We start from the raw sequence: 23587 nt of genomic DNA, 5'->3' as shown, positions 1-23587 counted from the left end.
TATTGAATTCATAAACTGTAGTGAGCTATGTATAGCCATATATAAAATGTATATATATAAATTTTCATATGTATATAAATTTTCATATATACATAGATATAAATTTATTCACAGCTACAAGCATATCATCCTCATTTTACAGTGGAAAGAGCTGAGGGCAAATAATTTGCCAGAAATTAAACAGTATAAATAGTGGTAGAACCGGTTCTTGCTTGAGTCTAGGCCTCAGGCACTTCACTGAAATCCACAGTGGATTTCCATAACTCCTCTAATAACAGAATTTTCTTTGCCCCTTTAAAAGGTTACTTAAAAGCTTATTTAAAGGAATAAGTAAGGAGGATCTTCACAGACAATGTAAACTTATCCTATGTTTATTTTTTCCTCCTTTCTAAAACCATAAAGCCTGCAATTCTTTCCATTCTTATTTCCCCTTGGATTTTTAAACTAAAGAAATAAAATCTTTAAATATTTAGCAAAAAAAATTCCACTCATTTCACAGGCCCCTGTCTTCATTGGTTTTGTGCAAAAACCTTTTCCTACTCCACAGCTAAGGACTCAAATGGTGATGAGAGGGACAATCATGCATTTTATTTCTTAATTTTTATTTATTTATTGCTATTATTATTATTTTGCTATTTTAGGGCCACACCCACAGCACATGGCAGTTCCCAGGCTAGGGGTCAAATCGGAACTGTAGCCGCTGGCCTATGCCACGGCCACAGCAACGCAGAATCAGGGCCACCTCTGCGACCTATAGCACAGCTCAAGGCAACGCTGCATCCCGAACTCACTGACTGAGGCCAGGGATCGAACCTGCATCCTCGTGGATCCCAGTTGAGTTCGTCAACCACTGACCCATGAAGGGAACTCCCAAAAGGGACAGTCATGCATTTTAAATAGTGTACAGATGCATGGATTCAGGAGAGCCATTGTCCTTACTATAACTTGCTGAGGGCTTTGGTATGTTGAAATTTGTGTAACTCAGGATTAATAGTTTATCTTATTTGGAAAAATGGCAGTGGGACTTAGAGTTACTAAGGTTTTACACTAGAACTTGCTTCAGTTTAAATCCTTCCATTCGATAATGCTTTTGTTCTGGGCAGCAGCAGTATCTGCACTGTTAGACACTTTCTTTATATCTGTGTTGTACCTGATAGATAAGCTCTGTTCCAGACTCAAATATGAAAGGTTTTTTTTTTTTTTCTCCTTTCCCAACTTTAAAGGCCTCAAATGAATTATTAAACAAAATAAATATCCAGGGATTAAAAAAAGTACTTTGCAAGTCCTGTTTAAAAATAATTTTTATTATCCTTTGGGAGAAATTTCTATTCACTTTTCACTGGTTTAAAGATTTGAGAAAGGCAGTATCCATATGCTTATGAACGCTTACATGGATTTCCATCTTTGTTAAGGAAAATGTTATTAATAATATGTATAAAATTATCCAGATAAAATAAAAACAACCTCAAATTGATATTATGCAGGATTGGTATTGAGGGATCTTATTTCTCAGCCAAATAACATATTCTTCCATTAATGGTATCTATAAAGGAATCATTCCTCCTTTCTGGTTTTTGCTTTGGCTTTCCCAATGGATAACATGGATCTCCTGTGACTTATCATTATATTTTCCAGGTTCCTAAGTGGCCCCTTCATTCTTGATATTTATCTCATATTTCTTTTTGTTGGGGGGCGGGGACTTTCCTTTAAACTCTCTTCAAAGTCTTGAAGCTCTCAGGTGGAAGAATGATAAATCTTTCAAAATTCTCTAAAGATATTCTTTAAGAAGTTTTTTTGGGAGATGAGAGTTACTTCATCGTGGTTAGAATTAATCATCTGTTCCAACTCCTGAAGTCCTGGAGCCACTAGGGTTGGAGTGTGGTTATGGCAGCTGCACCATCGGTGGAATGTGGTAGAAGGGATGTGTCTGGGCCAAAGATGTTTGACTCCAGGGTGGAAATCTTGCTCATGGCAGCTGTTGCACATACCCTAACACTAATTATGTGGTAATAGGATCTTTCTGCAGTTCAGTGACCAAATAAGACTGATACATGGAGCTGGAAGGGAAACACCAGGACAGAACAATGTGGTGAGTTTGGTGCCTGGGCTTTATAACTAACAGTGCTGCCATCTCTGCTGCGATTTGTTTGGGCCCCAGTTTATCCTTCTGTAAAACAAAGCAAAGATGATTCTTCTGATCCTTTCATCACTAATGTTCAGTGATTCTCTTGTTAAATGTTTGTTGTCTTTTTTAGGTACATATACCAGCTTTTACAGTGTTTTACTTGCTATTGAAAGCTTAGCATCTGAAACGGCCAAGCCAAAAAGTTCCTGTGGGTTAAAGGTTTTATTTGTATATGACACAGTAAAACATAATTTCACATCTCCCCTGCCCGTTGCTTTCGTCTCTTTCCATTACATTTTGGGTATGTATATTCATAATAACTGTGGCTTTTAAAAATGATAGCTTCCTGCGACTGGGTGACTTTGCTGTACAGCAGAAATTGACAGAACATTGTAAGTCAACTATAATAAAAAATTTAAAAAAAGGAAATAGATAAAATAAACATGATAGCTTCTTGTGAACTGGACTGGGACTTGCTAAGTATCAGATATGCATTATTGCTTAACTTTGTAATGGTTTTGTGATATGTTTGTATTATTAGCAGCTTTGAGAAGATTTAGAAACTGAAATCTGGATAAGTAACCTGCTAATGTCACACAGCCCAGTTTAGGTTGTGGGACCCTCTGTCTAGATTGACCCCAGAGCTGATGAGTGACCGAGCTGGAGATCAATGTCAAACTGTTTGACATCAAATTCAGGATCTTAATTGAGAGTATTATTCTTGTTCAAATATTTAGGACTTTGTTGAATTAATTATTCCTTTATTTCCTCCTAGAAGTTTGTGATTCTCCTTAAGTATAATCTTTACTCATTATGTCTGTTGTTGGATGTCAGAAGCTTGCCTTGGCATGGTTATGTTGGCACCATGAAGATCACCAGTGTTTTGCATTTATTGCCCTTTAAGAATTCCTTGCCTGAAATAAGCATAATCACATCACTATCATGTTATCCATATTTTACTTCTTTTTAAAATCTTTAATTATAACAGCAATTGTAGTAGACCCTTCTTGGGGTCTCTGGCCACCTTTAAAAAAATAGCCTTCTCTTTTGAGTGGCTCCTGATTGACAGGGTCAGCTGCCACAACTGATTGATTCTTGGTGGACACCATGCCAAGACCATTCTATTTTCTGTCATGGGTATTTACAATTTAGAGCAGAATTGTTGAAGCCAAGTCACAACTTCTTGCACAGATTCCTGCTATGTCTGATTGTTCTTTTCCTGAGTTTTTTCTTCATAGTTACTGTTTTGATTTAGAGAGATATGCTGATATGCTTTTCATGCATTCCCTTCTTTGGCTTAAGGTAGGCTAAATCAATTTCTGTTGCTTGCAACTCAAAGAATATTAACTAACCTAGCAATGAGGAGTACATGACCAGGTGTCTTAGTCCATTCAAGCTATTATAACAAAAATGCCCTCTCCTGGATTGCTTATAAACAACAAATATTTATTTATTGCAGTCCTGGAGTCTGGGAAGTCCAAGATCAAGGTGCTGGCAGATTTGAAGTCTATTGAGGGCCTATTTCCTAGTTCAGAGGCAGTTGTTTTCTCACTTATTCTCACATGGTAGAAAGAGTGAGGGAGCTTTCTGAGATCTCTTTTATGAGGACACCATTCCCATTCATGAGATCTCTACCCTTAGGACCTAGTCACCTCTGAGAGGTCTCCTCTCCAAATACCATCACAGTGGGGATTAGGTTCCAAGATATGAATTTTTGAGGAACCTAAATGTCCAGTCTATAACAGTGTGTATTGAAAAATTATTCTTGGGAGTTCCCGTCGTGGTGCAGTGGTTAACGAATCCGACTAGGAACCATGAGGTTGCGGGTTCGATCCCTGCCTGCCCTTGCTCAGTGGGTTAACGATCCAGCATTGCCGTGAGCTGTGGTGTAGGTCGCAGATGCTGCTTGGATCCCGAGTTGATGTGGCTCTGGCGTAGGCTGGCAGCTATAGCTCCGATTTGGCCCCTAGCCTGGGAACCTCCATATGCTGCGGGAGGGGCCCAAGAAATGGCAAAAAGACAAAAAAAAAAAACTTGAAAAACATTTTTGCAGAAGTCATCCATAATACTTTCACTTCCCATCATTTTTGACAGCTTCATTGATATATACATCATGTATCATAAAACTCGCCCTATAAATGTGTAATTTAAACATCATTTAAAACATTTTCATCACTTCCCCCCAAAATCCCGTGCCCTTTATTCATTCTTTATCCCCCTCTCCTCCAGCAGTGATCATTCTGATGTATTTTCTTCTAGATGTTTTTCTTGTTTATTCATTTTACTTTTCTGTGGTATGTTGGCCATATTTTTGTTATGGGATATGATATATTCATTCATATTTATTCTCTCTATAATGTACAATATAAAGTGTACATATGTATATAGAATATTAAAGATGATAGGCATTGTGTGGTAGTAATCTTACTTTTATGCAAGAGAAAGAAGTGAAGATGAAGGTCTTCGATTCTAGTTCATTAATAAAATGGAAAAATTTAGGGAGTTTAAGGAATTAGGCTATTTAGGACCCCGTGTATTCACATTTTCCATATATATCATTCAAGTTATAGTTTGTAAAATAAGATTCATTTCACACCCTTCATGATTTTCCCAGTCACTTAAAATTCCACCCAGAGCAGACAAGTGTATGGATATGCTATTTAAAAGTACAAATGAATAAAATATTTGAATTGTAAAGCTTAGTACTTGTCATTTCAGATAACTCATTAAAGGTTCCCTCAGACTGTTATTTTTTTGCTTTTTGGGCCACACCCGTGGCTTATGGAAGTTCCCAGGCTAGGGGTCAAATTGGAGCTACAGCTGCCAGTCTATGCCACAGCCACAGCAATGCCAGATCTGAGCTGCGTCTGTGACCTATACCACAGTTCATGGCAACGCCAGATCCCCAACCCAATGAGTGAGGGCAGGGATTGAACCTGCATCCTCATGGATACTAGTTGGATTCATTTCTACTGCACCACAACAGGAACTTCCCAGACTGTCTTTTAAATGATGGTAAGGAAAATAATTCTAAAGAATTAAAATTGAGATATTATGTGTCACTTAAACAGCATATATAATAATATATAATTATATAGGATATATTTATAACATATATTACATATAAAGTATATTTATTCATATTTAACCTGGCAGGTTTTCTTTTTTGACTTGAAAAGGAAATTAAGCATATATACCTATCAAATAGCACATAGTTCAATTAGGGTTGAATGAGTGAATGAATTATCCTCTTTGTCTACTTTACCAGTATTATCTTGTACAAAGAGACCGTACTCATGCTTTACTAAGATTTTATTAATCACACAAAGTAACTTTTCAGTGTGCTCCTTAGGACTATTTCTACAATATTATTTTCATGATGTTTTCTTCACCTTTCATTTACCAAATCATTTTTTTCAATGAATTTTATTATGTTTATCATTTTAACAACCATCATCACAACCTAATTTTAGAACATTTCCATCCCCAACCCCCAGTGCACCCCTCTCTCCCTCTGACCTGTCCTTTTTGGGAACTGTAAGTTTTTCACAGTCTGAGTCTGTTTCTGTTCTGCAAATAAGTTTATTTGTATCCTTGTAAAATGTTTTTTAAGTCTTACTGAAGTATAGTTGATTTACAAGGTTGTGATAATTTCTGCTGTACCACAAAGTGACCCAGTCATACATATACACATATCCATTCTCTCTCAGATTCTTTTTTCAAATAGATTTATCACAGAATACTCAATAGTTCTCTATGCTGTACTGCAGGTCCTCCTTGGCCAGTCACTCCATATACCTCAGTGTACATATGTCAAACCCAATCCCCCAGTCCCTCCTTCGCATCTTTTTTTTTTTTTTTTAGATTCCACATAGAGGTGATATCATATGATGTTTGTCTTTTGTTGTCTGACTAACTTCACTTAGTATGATGGTTTCTAGGTCCATCCATGTTGCTGCAAATGACATTTTATTCTTTCATATGGCTGAGCAATATTCCATTGTATATATGTACCACATATTCTATATCCATTCCTCTGTTCATGGACATTAAAGTTGATTCCATGTCTTGGCTGTTGTTCGTAGTGCTGCAATGAACATTGGGGTACATGTATCTTTTCGAGTACTTTTTTTCCTGGATAGGTGCCAAGGAGTGGATTGCTGGATCATGTGGTGGTTCTATTTTTAATTTTTTGAGGAATCTCCATAGTGGTTCTCACCAACCTCTTTTCTCTGCACCTTTTACAGCATTTATTGTTTTTAGACTTTGTGATGATGGCTGTTCTGGCTGGTGTAAGGTGGTACCTCATAGTAGTTTTTTTTTTTTTTTTTTTTTTGTCTTTTGTTGTTGTTGTTGTTGTTGTTGCTATTTCTTGGGCCGCTCCCGAGGCATATGGAGGTTCCCAGGCTAGGGGTTGAATTGGAGCTGTAGCCACTGGCCTACGCCTGAGCCACAGCAACTTGGGATCCGAGCCGCGTCTGCAACCTACACCACAGCTCATGACAACGCCAGATCGTTAACCCACTGAGCAAGGGCAGGGACCCAATCCGCAACCTCATGGTTCCTAGTTGGATTCATTAACCACTGCGCCACAACGGGAACTCCTCATAGTAGTTTTGATGTACATTTCTCTAATAATTGGTGATGCTGAGCATCTTTTCATTTTTTTTGGCCATCTTTATGTCTTCTTTGGAGAAATGTTTGTTTAGACCTGCCCATTTTATGATGGTTTTTTTTTTTTTTTAATATTGAACTACGAGAGGTGTTTATATATATTTTGGAGATTAATCCCTTGTCAGTTGCTTCATTTGAAAATGTTTTCTCCCATTATGTGGGCTGTCTTTTGATTTTGTTTATGTTTTCCTTTGCTGTGCAAAAACTTTTAAGTTTAATTATGTCCAATTTATTTTTATTTTTAATATTCTAGGAGGTGGATCAGAAAAGATATTGCTGTGGTTTACGTCAAAGAGTTTTCTGCCTATGATTTCCTCTAGTAATTTTGTAGTATCTGGCTTTACATTTAGATCTTTAATCCATTTTGAGTTTATTTTTGTGTATGCCATTAGAGAATGTTCTGATTTCATTCTTTTACTTGTAGCCGTCCAGTTTTCCCAGCACTAATTATTGAAGAGACTGTCTTTTCTCCATTGTATATTCTTCTTGCCTCCTTTGTCATAGATTAGTTGACCATAGGAGCGTGGGTTTATCTTTGAGCTTTCTGTCCTATTCTACTGATCCATGTTTCTGTTTTTGTGCCAGTACCATGCTGTTTTGATGACTGAAACTTTGTAGTATAGTCTGAAGTCAGGGAGCCGGATTCCTCCAGCTTCATTTTTCTTTCTCAGGATTGCTTTGGCTTTTCAGGGGCATTTGTGTTTCCATACAAATTTTAAAATTATTGTTTTAGTTCTGTGAAAAATGCCATTGGTAATTTGATCAGGATTACATCGAACCTGTAGATTGACAATATTGATTCTTCCAATCCAAGAACATAGTATATCTTGCCATCTGTTTGTGTCATCTTTGATTTCTTGCCTTGGCGTCTCATAGTTTTCAGAGGTATTTCAGAGGTGTTTCAGAGGTATTTGGTCTCTTTAGGTAGGTTTATTCCTATGTATTTTATTCTTTTTGGTGTGATGATAAATGGGGTTGTTTCCCTAGTTTCTCTTTCTTATCTTTCATTGTTAGTATGTGGAAATGCGATTGATTTCTCTGTATTAATTTTGTATCTTGCACTTTACCAAATATATCAATGAGCTCTAAAAATTTTCTGGTAGCATCTTTAGGATTTTCTTGGTATAGTATCATGTCATCTGCAAACAGTGATAGTTTTATTTCTTCCTTTTCAATTTGGATCCCTTTTATTTCTTTTTATTTTCTGATTGCCATGGCTAGGACTTCCAAAACTATGTTGAATAAAAGTGATGAGAATGGACATCCTTGTCATTCCTGATCTTAGTGGGAATTGCTTCAGTTTTTTACCATTGAGAATGAGGTTAGCTCTGGGTTTGTCATCTATGGCCTTTATTATGTTGAAGTAGGTTCCCTCTATGCCCACTTTCTGGAGGTTTTTTTTTTTTTTATCAGAAATGGGTATTGGATTTTCTCAAAAGCATTTTCTGCATCTATTGATATGATCATATAATTTTTATTCTTCAGTTTGTTTATGTGGTGTATCACACTGATTGATTTTTGGATGTCGCAAAATCCTTACATTCCTGGGATGAATCCCACTTGATCATGGTGTATGAACCTTTTAATGTATTGTTGGATTCAGTTTGCTAGTATTTTGTTGAGGATTTTTGCATCTATGTTCATCTGTGATATTGGCTTGTAATTTTCTTTTTTTTGTGGTGTCTTTGGTTTTGGTATCTGGGTGATGGTGGCCTCATGGAATGAGTTTGGGAGTGTTCCTGCTTTTGCAATTTTTTGGAATGATTTCAGAAGGATAGGTGTTAACTCTTCTCTAAATGTTTGTCTAAATTTGCCTGTGAAGCTATCTGGTCCTGGAATTTTGTTTGTTGGAAGTTTTTTAATCACAGTTTCAATTCCACTATTTGTGATTGGTTTGTTCATCTTTTCTGTTTGTTCTTGGTTTAGTCTTGGAAGATTGTACCTTTCTAAGGATTTGTCCATTTCTTCTAAGCTGTCCATTTTATTGGCATATAGTTGCTTGTAGTAGTCTCATGATCCTTTGTATTTTTGTGATGTCCATTATAACTTCTTCTTTTCCATTTCTAATTTTATTGATTTGAGTCCTCTCTTTTCTTGGTGAGTCTGGCTAAGGATTTATCAATTTTGTTGATCTTTTCAAAGTACCAGCTTTTCATTTCATTGATCTTTTCTATCATTTTCATTTCTAGTTCATTTATTTCTGTTCTGGTCTTTATGATTTCTTTCCTTCTTCTAACTTTGGGTTTTGTTTGTTCTTCTTTCTCTAGTTGCTTTAGGTATAAAGGTAGGTTGTTTATTGGAGATTTTTCTTGTTTCCTGAGGTAGACTTGTATTGCTACCAAATTCCCTCTTAGCACTGCTTTTGCTGCATCACATAGTTTTTGGATGATTGTGTCTTTGTTGTTATTTGCTTTTCAGCATTGTTAAATTTTCCCTTTGATTTCTTCAGTGATCCATTGGTTATTTAGTATCATATTGTTTAGTCTCCACATGCTTGTGTTTTTGGCAGTTTTTTTTTCCTTGTTGATTTCTAGTCTTACCACATTATAGTTGGAAAAGATGCTTGGTAAGATTTTACAAGGATTGATTTTAGGCCTGGAATGCGATATATCCTAGAGAATGTTCCATGTGCACTTGAGAAGAATATGTATTCTGCTTTTGGCTGGAATAGTCTATAAATATCTATTAAGTCCATCTGGTCCAATGCCTCATTTAAGGCCTGTGTTTACTTGTTGATTTTCTGTCTGGATGATCTATTCATTGCTATAAGTGGAGTGTCAAAATACCCCACTATTACTGTGTTATTGTCAGTTTCTCCTTTTTAAGGCTGTTAGCAGTTGGCTTACATACTGAAGCGCTCCTATGTTGGGTGTGTATATATTTACAACTATTATATCTTCTTGGATTGATCCTTTGATCATTATGTGATGTCCTTCTTTGTCTCTCATAACATTCTTTATTTTACAGTCTATTTTGTCTGATATGAGAATTGCTACTCCAGCTTTCTTTTGATTTCCATTGGCATGGAATATTTTCTTCCATTCTCTCACTTTCAGTTTGTATGTGTTCCTAGAACTGAAGTGGGTCTCTTGAAGACAGCATACATATGGGACTTGTTTTTGTATCCATCTGTGTCTTTTGGTTGGAGCATTTAGTCAATTTACATTTAAGGTAATTATTGATATGTATATGTTCTTATTGCTATTTTGTTAATTGTTTTGGTCTTTTTTCTTTCCTTCTTGTTTTCTCCTCTTGTGGTTTGATGGCTATCTTTAGTGCTGTGTTTGGATTGCTTTGTCTTATTTATGTATGTATCGTAAATTTTCGATGTGTTTGGATTGCTTTGTCTTATTTGTGTATGTATCTATTGTAAATTTTTGGTTTGCTGTTACCATGAGGTCTATATATACAAGATTGTTTTAAGTTGCTGGCCGCTTAGTTGCAAAGGAATCTCCAGTATCCTGCATTTATTTCCTCCTCTTCTCACGATTTCTGATTTTGGTAGCATATTTGTGGTGGATTATTTCCTAGCTTTACTATATGCTTGCCTTTACTGGTGAGGCTTGTCATTTGCAATTTTCTTGTTTCTCATTGTAGCTTTTTCTTTTCCATCTAGAGAAGTTCCTTTAGTATTTGTTGTAAAGCTGGTTTAGTGGTGCTGAATTGTCTTAGCTTTTGCTTGTCTATAAAGCTTTTGATTTCTCCTTCAAATCTGAATGAGAGCTTTGCTGGGTAGAGTATTATTGGTTGGAGGTTTTTTCCTTTCATCACTTCATGTGAATCATACCACTCCCTTCTGTCCTGCACAGTTTCTTTTTTTCTTTTTCTTTTTCTTTTGGGCTGCACTGCAGCATATAGAAGTTCCAAGGCTAGGGGTTGAATCAAAGCTGCAGCTGCTGGCCTATGCCACAGGTGCAGCAGTGTTGGATCTGAGCCGCTTCTGTGATCCACACCATGCCTCATGGCAACACTGGATCCTTAACCCACTGAGCAGGGCCAGGGATCAGACTCATGTCCTCATGGGTTCTACTTGGGTTCCTTACTGCCAAGTCACAATGGCAACTTTTGCCTTGCAGAGTCTCTGATGAATTCAGCTGATAAGCTTACTGGGGTTCCTTTGTATGTTATTTGTTGCTTTTGCCTAGCTGCTTTCAATATTTTCTCATTGTCTTTAATTTTGGTCAGTTTGATCAATACGTATCTCAGGGTATTCCTCCTTGGGTTTATTTTTTATGGTGTTTGTTGTGCTTCCTGGATTTGAGTGAGTGATTCCTTTCCCATGTTAGGGAAGTTTTTGGCTATTATCTCATCAGATATTTTCTCTGGCCCTTTCTCTTCCACCTGGCATCCCTGTAATGTGGATGTTGGTACATTTAAAGTTGTCCCAGAGTTCTCTTAGACTTAGAATTTATTTTCCTTTATTTTTCTTTATTCTATTCCTCATCAGTGATTTTTTCCAGTTTGTATTCCACCTCACTTATTCATTCTTCTGCTTCCTATATTCTGCTGTTGTTTCCTTCTAGTGAATTTTTTATTTCAGTTATTGTTTTTGGGATCTCTGCTTGCTTAATCTTTAAATCTTCTATTTCTATAATTTATCAATCTTTACCTCAAGCTTATTTCCAAGATCTTGAATCATCTTAACTATTATTAATCTAAAGTCTCTGTCATGGAGCTTTCTAATCTCCAGTTCACTTAGTTTTTTTTTTTTTTTTAACTTCTTGTTCTTTCATCTTGGTCATATTTCTCTGACTTTTCATTTCTTATAGCTTTTAGTGTGGTCTCCTTTTCCCAGCTGTAGGGTTGTAGCCTCTCTTGCTTCTCATGTCTTGCCTCTTGTGGATGAAATTGGTTCAGGGAGTTGTTGCAGACTTCCTGATGGGAGGGACTGGTTCCTGCCCAGTAGTAAATGGAGCTGATTCTTGTCCCTCTGGCGGATGGGGCTTTGTCTCTGGGTGTGATTAAAGGCAGCTGTCTGCCTAGGAGGACTTCAGGCAGCCTGTCTGCTGATGGGTGGGTTTGTGTTCCCACACTGTTTGTTGTTTGGCCTGGGGCTTCTCAACCCGATGGGTGGGGCCAAATTTTTCCAAAATGGCCACCTCTAGGGGATTTCACACTGATGATTATTCTCAAAACTTCTACCTCCCAATGTCTTTCCCCCACTGCGAGCCATAGCTGCCCCCTGTTTACACAGAGATCCTCCAAGACTTGCAGGTAGATCTGACCCAGGTTCTTTTGGAATCTCTGCTTTTCCCTGGCACCCAGTGCACGTGAAAGCCCATGTACACACTCCTAGAGCAGAGTCTCTGTTTCCACCAGTCCTGTGTTACTCCTGTGTGCAAGCCCTGCTGGCCTCCAACACCAAATGTTCCAGAGGCTCCTCTTCCCAATACTAGACCCCCAGGTGTGGAAACCTGACTTGGGGTTTGAAACTCTCACTCCTGTTGGAGAGCCTGTGCAATATATTTTCCAGTCTGTGGATTGCCCACACAGTGGGTATGGAATTGCTTATAATGTGAAAGCACCCCTTGTACTGCCTCAATGTGGCTTCTTCTTTGTCTTTAGGTGTAGGATATCTTTGTTGGTAGTTTCGAGTCAATTTTTTAATTTTTCTTTTTAGTGCCATACTTGTGGCATATGGAAATTCTCAGGCTAGGGGTCAAATTGGAGCTATAGCTTCTGGTCAATGCCACAGCCACAGCAATGCAAGATCTGAGCCACATGTGTGACTTACACTGCAGCTCACGGCAATGCTGGATCCTTAACCCACTGAGCTAGGCCAGGGATCGAACCCATATTCTCATGGATACTAATTGAGTTCATTTGTGCTGAGCCTAGTGGGAATACCCTATTTTGTTAGTGGTTATTCAGCAGTTGGTTGTAATTTCATTGTTTTTGTGTGAGAAGGTGAGCTTAAATCCTTGTACTCTGCCATCTTAATCTCATCTTAACAAATAATCATTTCTTAAAGCAGTAATAGAGGTGAAGTTCATTTTGTTTTGTTTTTAAAGTCGAGAGAATTGTTTCTCAAACCTGTATGTACCTACAGATTACCTGGTGGTCTTGTTAAAATGCAGATTCTGATTCTGCAGGTCTGAGTGTGACCTGAGATTCCACATTTATTACAAGAACCTGGTGATGCTGATGCTGCTGGCCCAAGGGTCACATTCTGAATAGCATGGAGGTCAGTTAGGCCCCTTTCCCAAGGATGGAGTGACTCAAGGGGCAGAGAGAAGCAGGGGACTACTTTAAGAAGAATATCTCCTCATGAAAACTTGAAGAACAAGGGCTAGAGTTTGAGCACATCATGTAGGTCAGAGGTAGAGTTTGAGCAAATTTGTAGGTCAGGGAAAAATTAGTAGTTCAGTGTCTGCCACCCACCTATTTGAAATGGTATTAATTTGTTTTAAAAGTACTTAGATGGCTAAAACTTTTTAAAAATAAACATGGGGGGAGCAAAGAGGAGGTGAAAGGGAAGAAAATTGCAGTAAAAATTTTAAAATGTCATTTATACCTAAGATTTGCTAAGGAATTAAAATGAAAGAATGTCCTCTAACTGCATGTGGATACTTTTTTATTATTAATAGTCAACTATTAATAATGGAAAAGTTTCCATTTTAACAATTGTTTCTATTTTTGCATGTTTTGGGTTGCTTTTCTTTTTCTTTTTCTTTTTTTGTCTTCTGCCATTTCTTGGGCCGCTCCCGCGACATATGGAGGTCCCCAGGCTAGGGGTCAAATCGGAGCTGTAGCCACCGGCCTACACCAGGGCCACAGCAACGCAGGATCCGAGCCGTGTCTGCAACCTACACCACAGCTCATGGCAACGCCGGATCCATAACCCACTGAGCAAGGCCAGGGATCGAACCCGCAACCTCATGGTTCCTAGTCGGATTCGTAACCACTGCGCCACGACGGGAACTCCTTGGGTTGCTTTTCTAAATACATTTAAAAAACATCAGTATTTCTGGGAGTTCCCATTGTGGCTCAGTGGTAATGAACCTGACTACTATCCATGGGGACCTGGATTTGATCCCTGGCCTCGCTCAGTGGGTTTAAGGATCCAGCGTTGCTGTGAGCTATGGTGTAGGTAACAGACATGGCTCGGATCCTGCCATTGCTGTGGCTGTGGCATAGGGTGGCAGCTGCTTCTCTGATTCAGCCCCTAGCCTGGAAACATCCATAGGCTGCACATTCGGCCCTGAAAAGCAAAAAAAAAAAAAAAAAAATCAGTATTTGTTAAACTTTTATTTATTTCTTTATTTACCTGTAACCTGTTGCAGCATTGAAAGGAGTCAACATCAGGGCATGCTACTGTCCTTTAGTAGTTGCTTATATATTACTGGGTAATATTAGGGAAAGAACCCTGATCTTCAAAACAGAAATGGTTGGTATTCCCAAGGGCCCCTTGTAGAGTTATTTATGGACAAGTTAATGGGAAATCAATTTTACCCATCTTTGAGTTGGTCTTAAAACAACTGTTTCCTGTTTTCCCTTATTTAAAAAATGCCAAAGTACTTAGCATTTTGTTTCCCACTGTTTTTGATGGTCAAAAACTTAAGTTTATTATGTTCATTTCTATGTCCAAATGGGAGGAGAAAGGAGAGACATTTTAATTCTGGGCCTCTAGCCACCACCACTTTCTCAACAGCAGTAATAACAGTGAACATTTATTTGTGCCAGACTCTATGCTTCATGCTTTATGGGAACTTGTTCACTTGATGAGCATCTCATGTGCTCTTTGTGCAAATCATGTAATTTAGTTATGATGATTTTCTGTTTATGGATGAATAATTTGATGCTCAGAGTACCTAAGTAATTTGTCCAGGGTGACATAGGCTGTCATAGGTAAGTACAGGATTCAAAACCCAGCTTATCACTACTGCTCTTATAAGCCCAGACAAGTTTAGTCATTTTCTCCACATCATATAGGTGGTTAGTAGCAAGGCTGAAATTAAACTTTAGTCCTTAACTCTCAGCTCAGAACAATATTCCAGTACTGTGCCACCTTATAGTATTGGTCTGTAATGAAAACCAGAACTCCTTGCTTACAAAAGCAACTGCCAAGAGGGCTTTCCCATGTATACTGTTTTTACTATTATCAATCTTGGCAAAATGTCACATATTATCAACCAAAGTGGATTTTGCAGTTATCACTTGACAGCGCATCTGTGTGAGGATCCCAGAATCCTGCTGCTTTGGTGCTTTTTTAAAAAAAATCACCTATCAATATTCTTCATTACCTACATGCTTATTCTGTCTACCCTAAAGGAAAAAAGCCTAAGACCGTATGTCTAAATATTAATTTTTTATACCTTTCTCAGCAGAGCAACTCTTGCACAGAACAGTGGAGCCACATGTTTTTAGCCAGTGCCTGCTGTTTATCTTTTCATATACATGACACAGCGCATGGAAGGTTTAGAGCCACAAGGAGTGCTGCACATCCTGCACACAGGATTATGGAAAAAGGGATCAGAGAACTTGCCCTTAATATTTGAGTAGAGACAAACTGGAAAATGATAAATAGGAAAATAAAGTCACAAGAGAAGTAGAGCAAGCCAAGTTGTCTGCAAAGAGATTTTGTTTTCTTTGAAAGAGTTATGTTAAGCCCTTGCTTGAGAAGGAGTATGGATTTATTAAAAAAAAAAAAGTTCAAGGCTTTTGGGTATAAGCCAATTCATATTTTTATATAGCTAAGAGACGGTTTTCATAGCAATGAAACCCTAAACTGCTTTATAGTACAAAACTTTATCATTTTTTGTTTTTTCCCCATAGTGTGGAAAAGAGCTTAAGGTCACAAATTTTTTCAAATCTGCCAGGAACTCATATTTTCCATGTTTGGGGATAAGACATAGTAGATTCTAAACATCTGGCTAGTCCCTATTTAAATAATTGTGTGTTCCATGCACATTATACATATATAATTATATTTTCATTCTATTTACCTTTTTGTGTTTGAGACATTCTGAAATCTGGATTAGATTCTGACTCCAGTAGCTATTGGAAGTCCCTGTTTTAAATGTTGGCTAAAGAAAAGTATATTTTCCCTCCTTTTCTATATGAACTCAAATATGGCTTCGTTTCTTATATTTTCATTGTCCTCCTTTTTTCAACGTTGAATGACTATTGAAGCCTGTAAGAATTGTGCAAAATGAAGTTCTATAGTATGTTTAGATTGGGGGAGACTTCAGAATTGGCTGGAGTAAACCTCAATATTAGACCCTGGCCTGTATTTGCTAATGATGTGATTGCAGTCAAATCCCTTAAGCCAGCCCAATTTATTCTCTTTTGAAGTGGACATAGTTCTGGCAGCTTTGGAGCAGTTTTGTCAGACAAGTGAGCTAGTGGACGTGAGGAATTTTGAGTTTTGGGGCTGAGAACAGGACAGAGTAATCGGAGGTCAAGGATATTCTTCCCACTCTCCTCTACCCCCCAACTCCCCCCCCCCGTCCCCCCCCCCCCCCCCCCCCCCCCCCCCCCGCCAACTACAGCAAAACAAAGAAGAGTGGAAACCAGCCTCCCTCACATTGTTACCCTGTGCTGACCGGTGAGACAGTTTTCCTTCTAGTCTTTTTAACTTTCTGCCCATATTTTACTCACTATTTATTTGGTGCATATTATGTGCTAGGCTTGGGGGTCTGATATAAATTTGGCCCAGAACCTGACCTTGAGAAACTCACTTTCTCTCTCTCAATCTTCCTCTCTGTCTCTTTCTCTTGGAGATCTTCCTTATTTTTTGTGTGAGCATAGCAGTGTTTTGAAAGATTTATTTGCCTTTATCTGACCGTTGAGTACTAGGACATCCTATCAGAAAATTAGCCTACCATAAAACCAGAAACAGAAGTCATTAGGACCTCCTTTATTGTCTGAGTCTTGGAATCAATTGGGCAGACTCATCTTTTTAGCTCCCATTCTGTTTACCTGTGTTTAATGGGCAAACCAATGATTTTAAACTTTTTTCTTTCTTTGGACTGGAGATAGGGCTAGCCTTTCCTATCCAGGGCAGAGTTCAACGTATGAAATTTAGGTGTGGGAGGAAAAGGTTAAAAAGTTCTGGTTTATAGGCCAGGTACCAGGATAAATATGATGTATTTTATTTGCACTCCTAGCAGAGTGACTGCAGAGAGAAGCTGGATGCCTTTTGTTGCAGCTACTTTGACTGTTTTAGCTGAAAACAGCTTTGTTTTCTTCTGTGGTGTTCTCAGTGGTCAGCTGTGGAGAAGGAAGTTTGCATTTTGAGCTTAGATTTCTTTGAGGACAGCTAGAGGATGATCCTACTGTCAGGGTGGGTGGGGAGTAAAAAACTTTCTGAATATTCATCCAACCAGGTTCACTTTTGTGCTTGAAGGGAATTAGGTGTTCCAAGTTGATAGCAGTTTGATTGGGACCCTGGTGATGTCTCATCCTGATGCAAATGGATATTGGAAGGGATTTTCTCTCCTAATGTGCAGTGGGGTGGAAGCAAGAGGAGTGGTTGAGGCTTTGGGAAGCTGAGACCACTGCGATGACTGGGAGATTGCAGAGAAATGGCCCTAGAACACAGCCTTAAAATTTGCTTGTTTGTAGGTACTTGATGCAGGTAACAAACTGAAAGGAATGCCCTTGGCTATTGATCTAGTGAAGTTTAAGTGGCTGCTTCAAAGAAATGTGCTTTCATGGTTGAGAAGGGAAAGACGATTCAATTTGAAGGAATTGGATAATCAAGGAATGGAGGAAATTGAAAAATTGTGTATCTTTTAAATTTTTTTTTTTTTTTTTACTTTTTAAGTCTTTTGACCTTTATAGAAAGTACTTTTGGCTTTGCCAGAGTTTTCACCTGTACTATTGTATCCTGATCTTTAAGAGTTACTGTTTTTTAAAATTGAGCTTGTCTTCTGATAGCTACATAGAAGCTATTATTACTTTTGCAAGGACTTAGAATGGTGGTCTAAATAAATTACCCTTGGAGTATCCCAGGCTATTTAACTTATTTGGGTAGGACTGGTGATGCAGAGGTTAAATGATTTAGCTTATCTCTCATCCTCTCAATAAAAGACACCACTGCCTTTTCCTAAGTTGTCAAAGCGGAGAGCCCCACCCCCTTTTGGTCTACTCTTAGGGTTATTGGAATACATACCAGGATGGAGTCCAGGATCCCAGAAACCAACATCCTGGATTTAGCAATGTATGTGTGTTCTTGGGCCTGTCAATTAACCTTCATGGATCTGATTTTCTCATATATAAAACAAAGTTAACAAGTTAAACTTTAAGACCTCTTTGAGCTCTAAGAATGCTGATACCATGCCATCAGCGTGTCAGGTGGGTTTTATCTTTTAGAATGTGGGTTTTTGTGCTGTTCTCACAGCAGCAAACCCTATCCTATCCTCATTGGTATAATTGATTACTGTTTACCTGTTACTTTTAAGAGCTTTATATGTATTAACTCACTTAATCCTTATAATAACCTTATGCAGTAGGAATTATTACTCTCTCACTTTTCCAAATAAGAAAATTGAGACAGAGAGGATATTAATTTCAGTGGGTTATTTATTAAAAGTACTGTTACTTTATTTTAAAATTGAAATTGTCTATGTTAAATATCCAACTAGAGATAGATATATGGTAAATAATTTTTGAAACTTGATTGAGTTGACTCTCTTTAAAACAATGAGGGGAAAGAGAAGGGGAGAGATTGTTTTAAAATTTCTCCCCATCCTATGAAGCAGAAAGATGATCAGTGTTCTACGAGGTACATTCATTTTGCTCAAGGATCCATTTTTAGAAATAAAAGAGATTCCTGCTTAAATATTTTAAAAGAGAATGGCTTGCTCAGTGGGTTAAGGATCCGGTGTTGCCGTGAGCTGTGGTGTAGGACGGTGGCTACAGCTCCGATTCGATCCCTAGCCTGGAAACCTCCATATGCCGCAGGAGCAGCCCAAGAAATGGCTAAAAGAGTCCCCCCCCCCCCCCAAAAAAAAGGAGTACCCGTCGTGGCGCAGTGGTTAACGAATCCGACTAGGAACCATGAGGTTGGGGGTTCGGTCCCTGCCCTTGCTCAGTGGGTTAACGATCTGGCGTTGCCCTGAGCTGTGGTGTACGTTGCAGACGCGGCTCAGATCCTGCGTTGCTGTGGCTCTGGTGTAGGCCTGCGGCTACAGCTCCGATTCAACCCCTAGCCTGGGAACCTCCATATGCCGTGGGAGTGGCCCAAGAAATAGCAAAAAGACAAAAAAAAAAAAAAGAGAGAGAGAATGGAAATACATGATATGTGAATTTGAGAAATTTTTGAACACTAAATTTTAGGTTGATTTATCAGACTGGTCATGCTTAGATCATTCAGTGACTACCTGGAAAATAAATTTTACTTCTTAATAAATATGCAACATGGAAGTATCTATCATGACAACTTCTGAATAAGGAATAGCTTGGTTAGTATTTAATTTTAAGAATTTCTGTAACTGTCATAATTGCCTGCCCATCTCGCCACTCCTGCCCACCTCCCTATTCTTTATTTCAGCCATCCTGAAGTATTTATGCCAATTCAGAGGTCAGATGATATAGCGATTCATGCAGGGGTGCTGAAGTCAGACTACCTGGATGAACACCTGGCTGTGCCACTTGACTAGCTAGGTGACCTCCTGCAAGTTACTTAACCACATTGGCCCTCCATTTTCTCATTTGTTAAATGGATATCATAATAGTGGTTACATGACTGAGAGATTGTGAAGAAATAAAAAACTTAGAACTGGGCCTGGCTTGTGGTAGGGGCTGTAGAGATTTTTGCTGTTACTGTTCCATAATAGGTCTGGTCTGTCTTTGCCTCTGGGGTTTTTTACTTTATTTACTATTTCCATCATTCTCCACAGGCTTAACTTTCATTTATTCTTGAAGACAAAGCTCAGTAGTAGCTCTTGGTTTAGGGTATTTTCTTACATGTGTCTAGCCTGGGTTACATTCTCTTTGCATTTCTAACCACATGGCTATGACTTCTATAGTATTGCCACTATCGATTTATTTGTCCACATGGATTGGGAGCATGGACCATTTCTTTTCCTTTGTTTTCTATTTTGATATTTCAGGAGTATAGAAAGACACTGGGTAAATGCATATTGAATAATTAAGTGGATTGATTTTTCCCTCCATTCCTCTCTCCTCATTCTTCTTTTCTACTTTCCTTTCTACCAAACTTCCTCCCTCCTTTTGCCCTCAAACCTAAGCACTTGATGCATTATCTGAATTACTCCTCACAGAAACTCTATGAGGTAGGTATTATGATTATCCCCATTTTGCAGGTTTGGAAGCAAAGGATGAGGGCAGTAGGCAACTGGCTCATCCAAACCTTTAACAGAGTTATCTTCTATTGTTGCTGTTTTGCTCAAAGCATTTTGGCAGTTTAATTAATTAATTAATTAATTATGATTTTTCCATTATAGTTGATTTTTTTTTTTTAATTCCCTACTGGCTAGTTTATGTGAACTGCATTAGAAAGTCAGTCTTATTTTTGGTCACTCTCAGAAAAGGTGATTTCCAGTGTGATCATCCTGATTCCTCATGTTTGTCTCCACGTAAACTTGGATTGTCTCAGAAACCCAAGCCATGTTCAAAGGGCAAATATTTGCCAATGTCAAGAATGTTTAAAATGATTTGAGGACAGTTGCAGACTCCCAAGAGGCTTGGCAACAGCCACGTCAGTGGGCTGAAGACGGTTGATACTCCTGTGGACTTTGTTTTGCTGTGGTTTAGGGATGGTTGGCTGGTGGAGGGGGACCACATCATCTTATGACCCCACCTATTGTCTTCTTTTGTGACACTTGTATTGAAATATAATTCATGAACCATACAGTACACCCATTTAACATGTAAAATTCATTTGTTTTTGGAATATTTACAAAGTTGTGCAACCAACACCAACACCACTAAGTCCAGAACATTTTTATCACCCTCAAAAGAAACACTTTAGCAGTCATCTTCCATTCTACCCAAACCCGCCTGATAATCACCAGTTTATTTCTGTCACTGGACCTGGTTGTGCCATATTTTATGTACTCTTTCATCAGTTGATTGACATATAGGTTGTTTCCACTTTCTGGCTACTATGAATAATGGTGCTATGAATATTTGTGTATGAATCAACTTCTGAATAGATAAACAATGTGGTATATCCCTTTAATGGTAATATTCATCTATATTAAAATAGAATAAAATACTGATACATGCTATAACATAGATGAACCTTGAAAACATGCTAGTGAAAGAAAGAAATCACTAATTGCATGATTCCATTGGTGTGGAATGTCTAGAATAGGCAAACCCATAGAGAAAGAAAGGAAATCAATGGTTACTAAGGCCTGGGGTAGGGAGAAGGGATGGGACATGACTTCTAAAGGGACAGAGTTTCTTTTGGGGATGATGAAAATATTCTAAAATTATTTGTTTATGGTTGTACAACTTTATACTAAAAAGCACTGCATTTTACATTTTACTGGGGTGAATTATATATATAACAGTTGTTTACTTTGAATTCAGTACCCTGGCAGGTATTGTGACACATACCTGAGAAAGAGAGTAGTTGTTTGCCATGCTCTAGGAATTTCTCAATGGATTTTCCTAAATGGAAAGTTTGGGTGGACACCAATGAAAAGTTTAATAAAAGTATCACTTGGTGCTAGTTTCTGGATACAGGCCACACTCAAAAAAATCTCAATCTCTCTGTGGAATTCAGAAGGGTTTCCAAATGTGGACTGCTCCAATATTTATGTAACTTAGATAGGGTATTATCCATTCCTTATAATACCGAGAGTTCCCTTCAGGCAGGATCTAGGCCCCCCCTTAGGTCCATCTTGATTCCCATATTTGTCATTGTGTCTGATCTGCACCAGGGAAACGTGTTTGGTGAATGGATGAGTAACTCTGTTTTGGAAGCCTCCTGCCTTCTTCCTTCCTTCAGTTTATAGCTGCCTGTTTTCATTAGCCTGGGGGTTGCCCCTGTGGGGAGGGTACTGCTGAATTCACCAGCTGTCTTCATACAAGGGTTTCTTTTTTCACCACTGGTAACTACAGCACTTCACTCTGATTTTGGTTAAAATATTGACCTAGAATGATAGGGGGGTACTTCTGGAGTGTTGTGTATTCCTCCCTGGTAATATACCCAAGATATTGGGTTCCTGGGTCAGTGAGATTTAAATAAACAAAAGGTAGAATAAACCTCACATTATTTTCTTTTCTAAAATCACATTTATGAAGCATTGATATAAATTCTATGTAGCTTATGGGCCTTTGCTGTAGTAAGAAATCACTTTTCTTTTTCTTTTTTTTTCTCTGTGAAGGTACTTTATGTTGATTAAGTTCTTTCTGTTAAATATCCTTGCTTGCACTGGACTTTTCTTTGTGTTGATTTTTGCTTCATTTTTTTTTTTTCATTTCCCACGCTGTTCAGTTACTGGATGCCAGAAGAACCAAGGTTTGTCCACTCTTTGCGGCTCGTTCATTTTGCTCTGCATAGCCTCACCTTCTCCTGTGTATGAGTGTGTTTGTCTCTGTCTGCATTTGTTCCCTTTTGCTTGCAGATGCAGTAATCCTGTTTACTAAACCTTTTCACAGCTTTATTTGTAAAAAATAAAGTCCTCGTTTGTGTCTACTTGTAGTGGATGCTATTATTTTTATTTTTAAACAAACATGCATTTATCACAGAAAATAACAGTAGAATAAAGAGCACCCTAGGAAACAAGGAATACTGATTCTGGAGCATTGTGGATGTAAAGAAGGTGTGTTTGTGAAAGTTTCCCTCTAACCCTTTCCACTTCCTAAATTAAAACTCTGTAGATGTATAATTTACCTTGTGACTGACACTAATATACTGTTTTCTGTGTATGTGTACATTTCTCTTATGACATTCAAAAAGTATCATTGAATTAATTCCCCCTCTCCATGTAATGTGCCATGCTTCCGAAGTCACCCTGGAGGACTTCACAGCTGGCCCTCTGGACCTCATGATTAACATTCCATCTTCATAGTGTGGTAGCAGCAAATAGCAGTTGGCATTTCCATTGACTTTTCCCCCTTCTTTCTCCTCTCCTGCTGTGTCTTTCTCATCATAGCACCTGCAGTTGACAATCCAGGCTCTTCAGGATGAGCTGCGAACCCAGAGAGACCTCAACCACCTCCTGCAGCAAGAGAGTGGCAACCGAGGTGCAGAGCACTTTACCATTGAACTGACTGAGGAGAACTTCCGGCGGCTCCAAGCCGAGCACGACAGGCAGGCTAAGGAACTATTCCTATTGAGGAAGACCTTGGAGGAGATGGAGCTGAGAATTGAAACGCAGAAACAGACCCTTAATGCCCGAGATGAGTCAATTAAAAAACTTCTTGAGATGTTGCAAAGTAAAGGTTTGCCGTCCAAAAGTCTTGAGGATGACAATGAACGGACGCGGCGGATGGCAGAGGCTGAGTCTCAAGTCAGCCATTTGGAAGTGATTTTAGATCAGAAAGAGAAGGAAAACATACATCTTAGAGAGGTAAGATCACTTTTTCTTATTCCCCAAAGCAATATTTTACAACTTAAAACATGTTAAATATGTTATCAAGATATTTTCACAGGTTGAAAGATATCTATAGCCTTAACAAAATTCTTTTTGTCATCTGTTTTATAACCTTCCTATCTAGTTATCACCTTTAAACTGAAATTTTGCATTAGTCTTTTTTTCCCTCTGTTCACCACACATATGTTCCATTATTATTCAACACGTATTCAGGATCCAAGTGTGTGCAACACATGTCAACTCTAAGGTGGTTTACAGTTGCTTTCCTACA

General features: G+C 38.3%; 1 protein-coding gene across 1 annotated transcript in view; it reads left to right on the top strand.

Moving 5' to 3' along the window:
- Window positions 1–23587, top strand: part of LOC125125729 (ERC protein 2) — a 422494-nt gene that overhangs the window by 107337 nt on the left and 291570 nt on the right. The window contains exon 2 of the mRNA XM_047777153.1: window positions 22876–23292. Within this exon, the coding sequence (XP_047633109.1) occupies window positions 22876–23292 (417 nt within the window). The remainder of the gene's footprint in view (window positions 1–22875; window positions 23293–23587) is intronic.

The sequence above is a fragment of the Phacochoerus africanus genome, chromosome 1, assembly GCF_016906955.1.
Source record: "Phacochoerus africanus isolate WHEZ1 chromosome 1, ROS_Pafr_v1, whole genome shotgun sequence".
Lineage (NCBI taxonomy): Eukaryota > Metazoa > Chordata > Mammalia > Artiodactyla > Suidae > Phacochoerus > Phacochoerus africanus.
The sequence above is the reverse complement of the archived record's forward strand: the minus strand, read 5'-3'. Positions and strand labels throughout refer to the sequence as shown.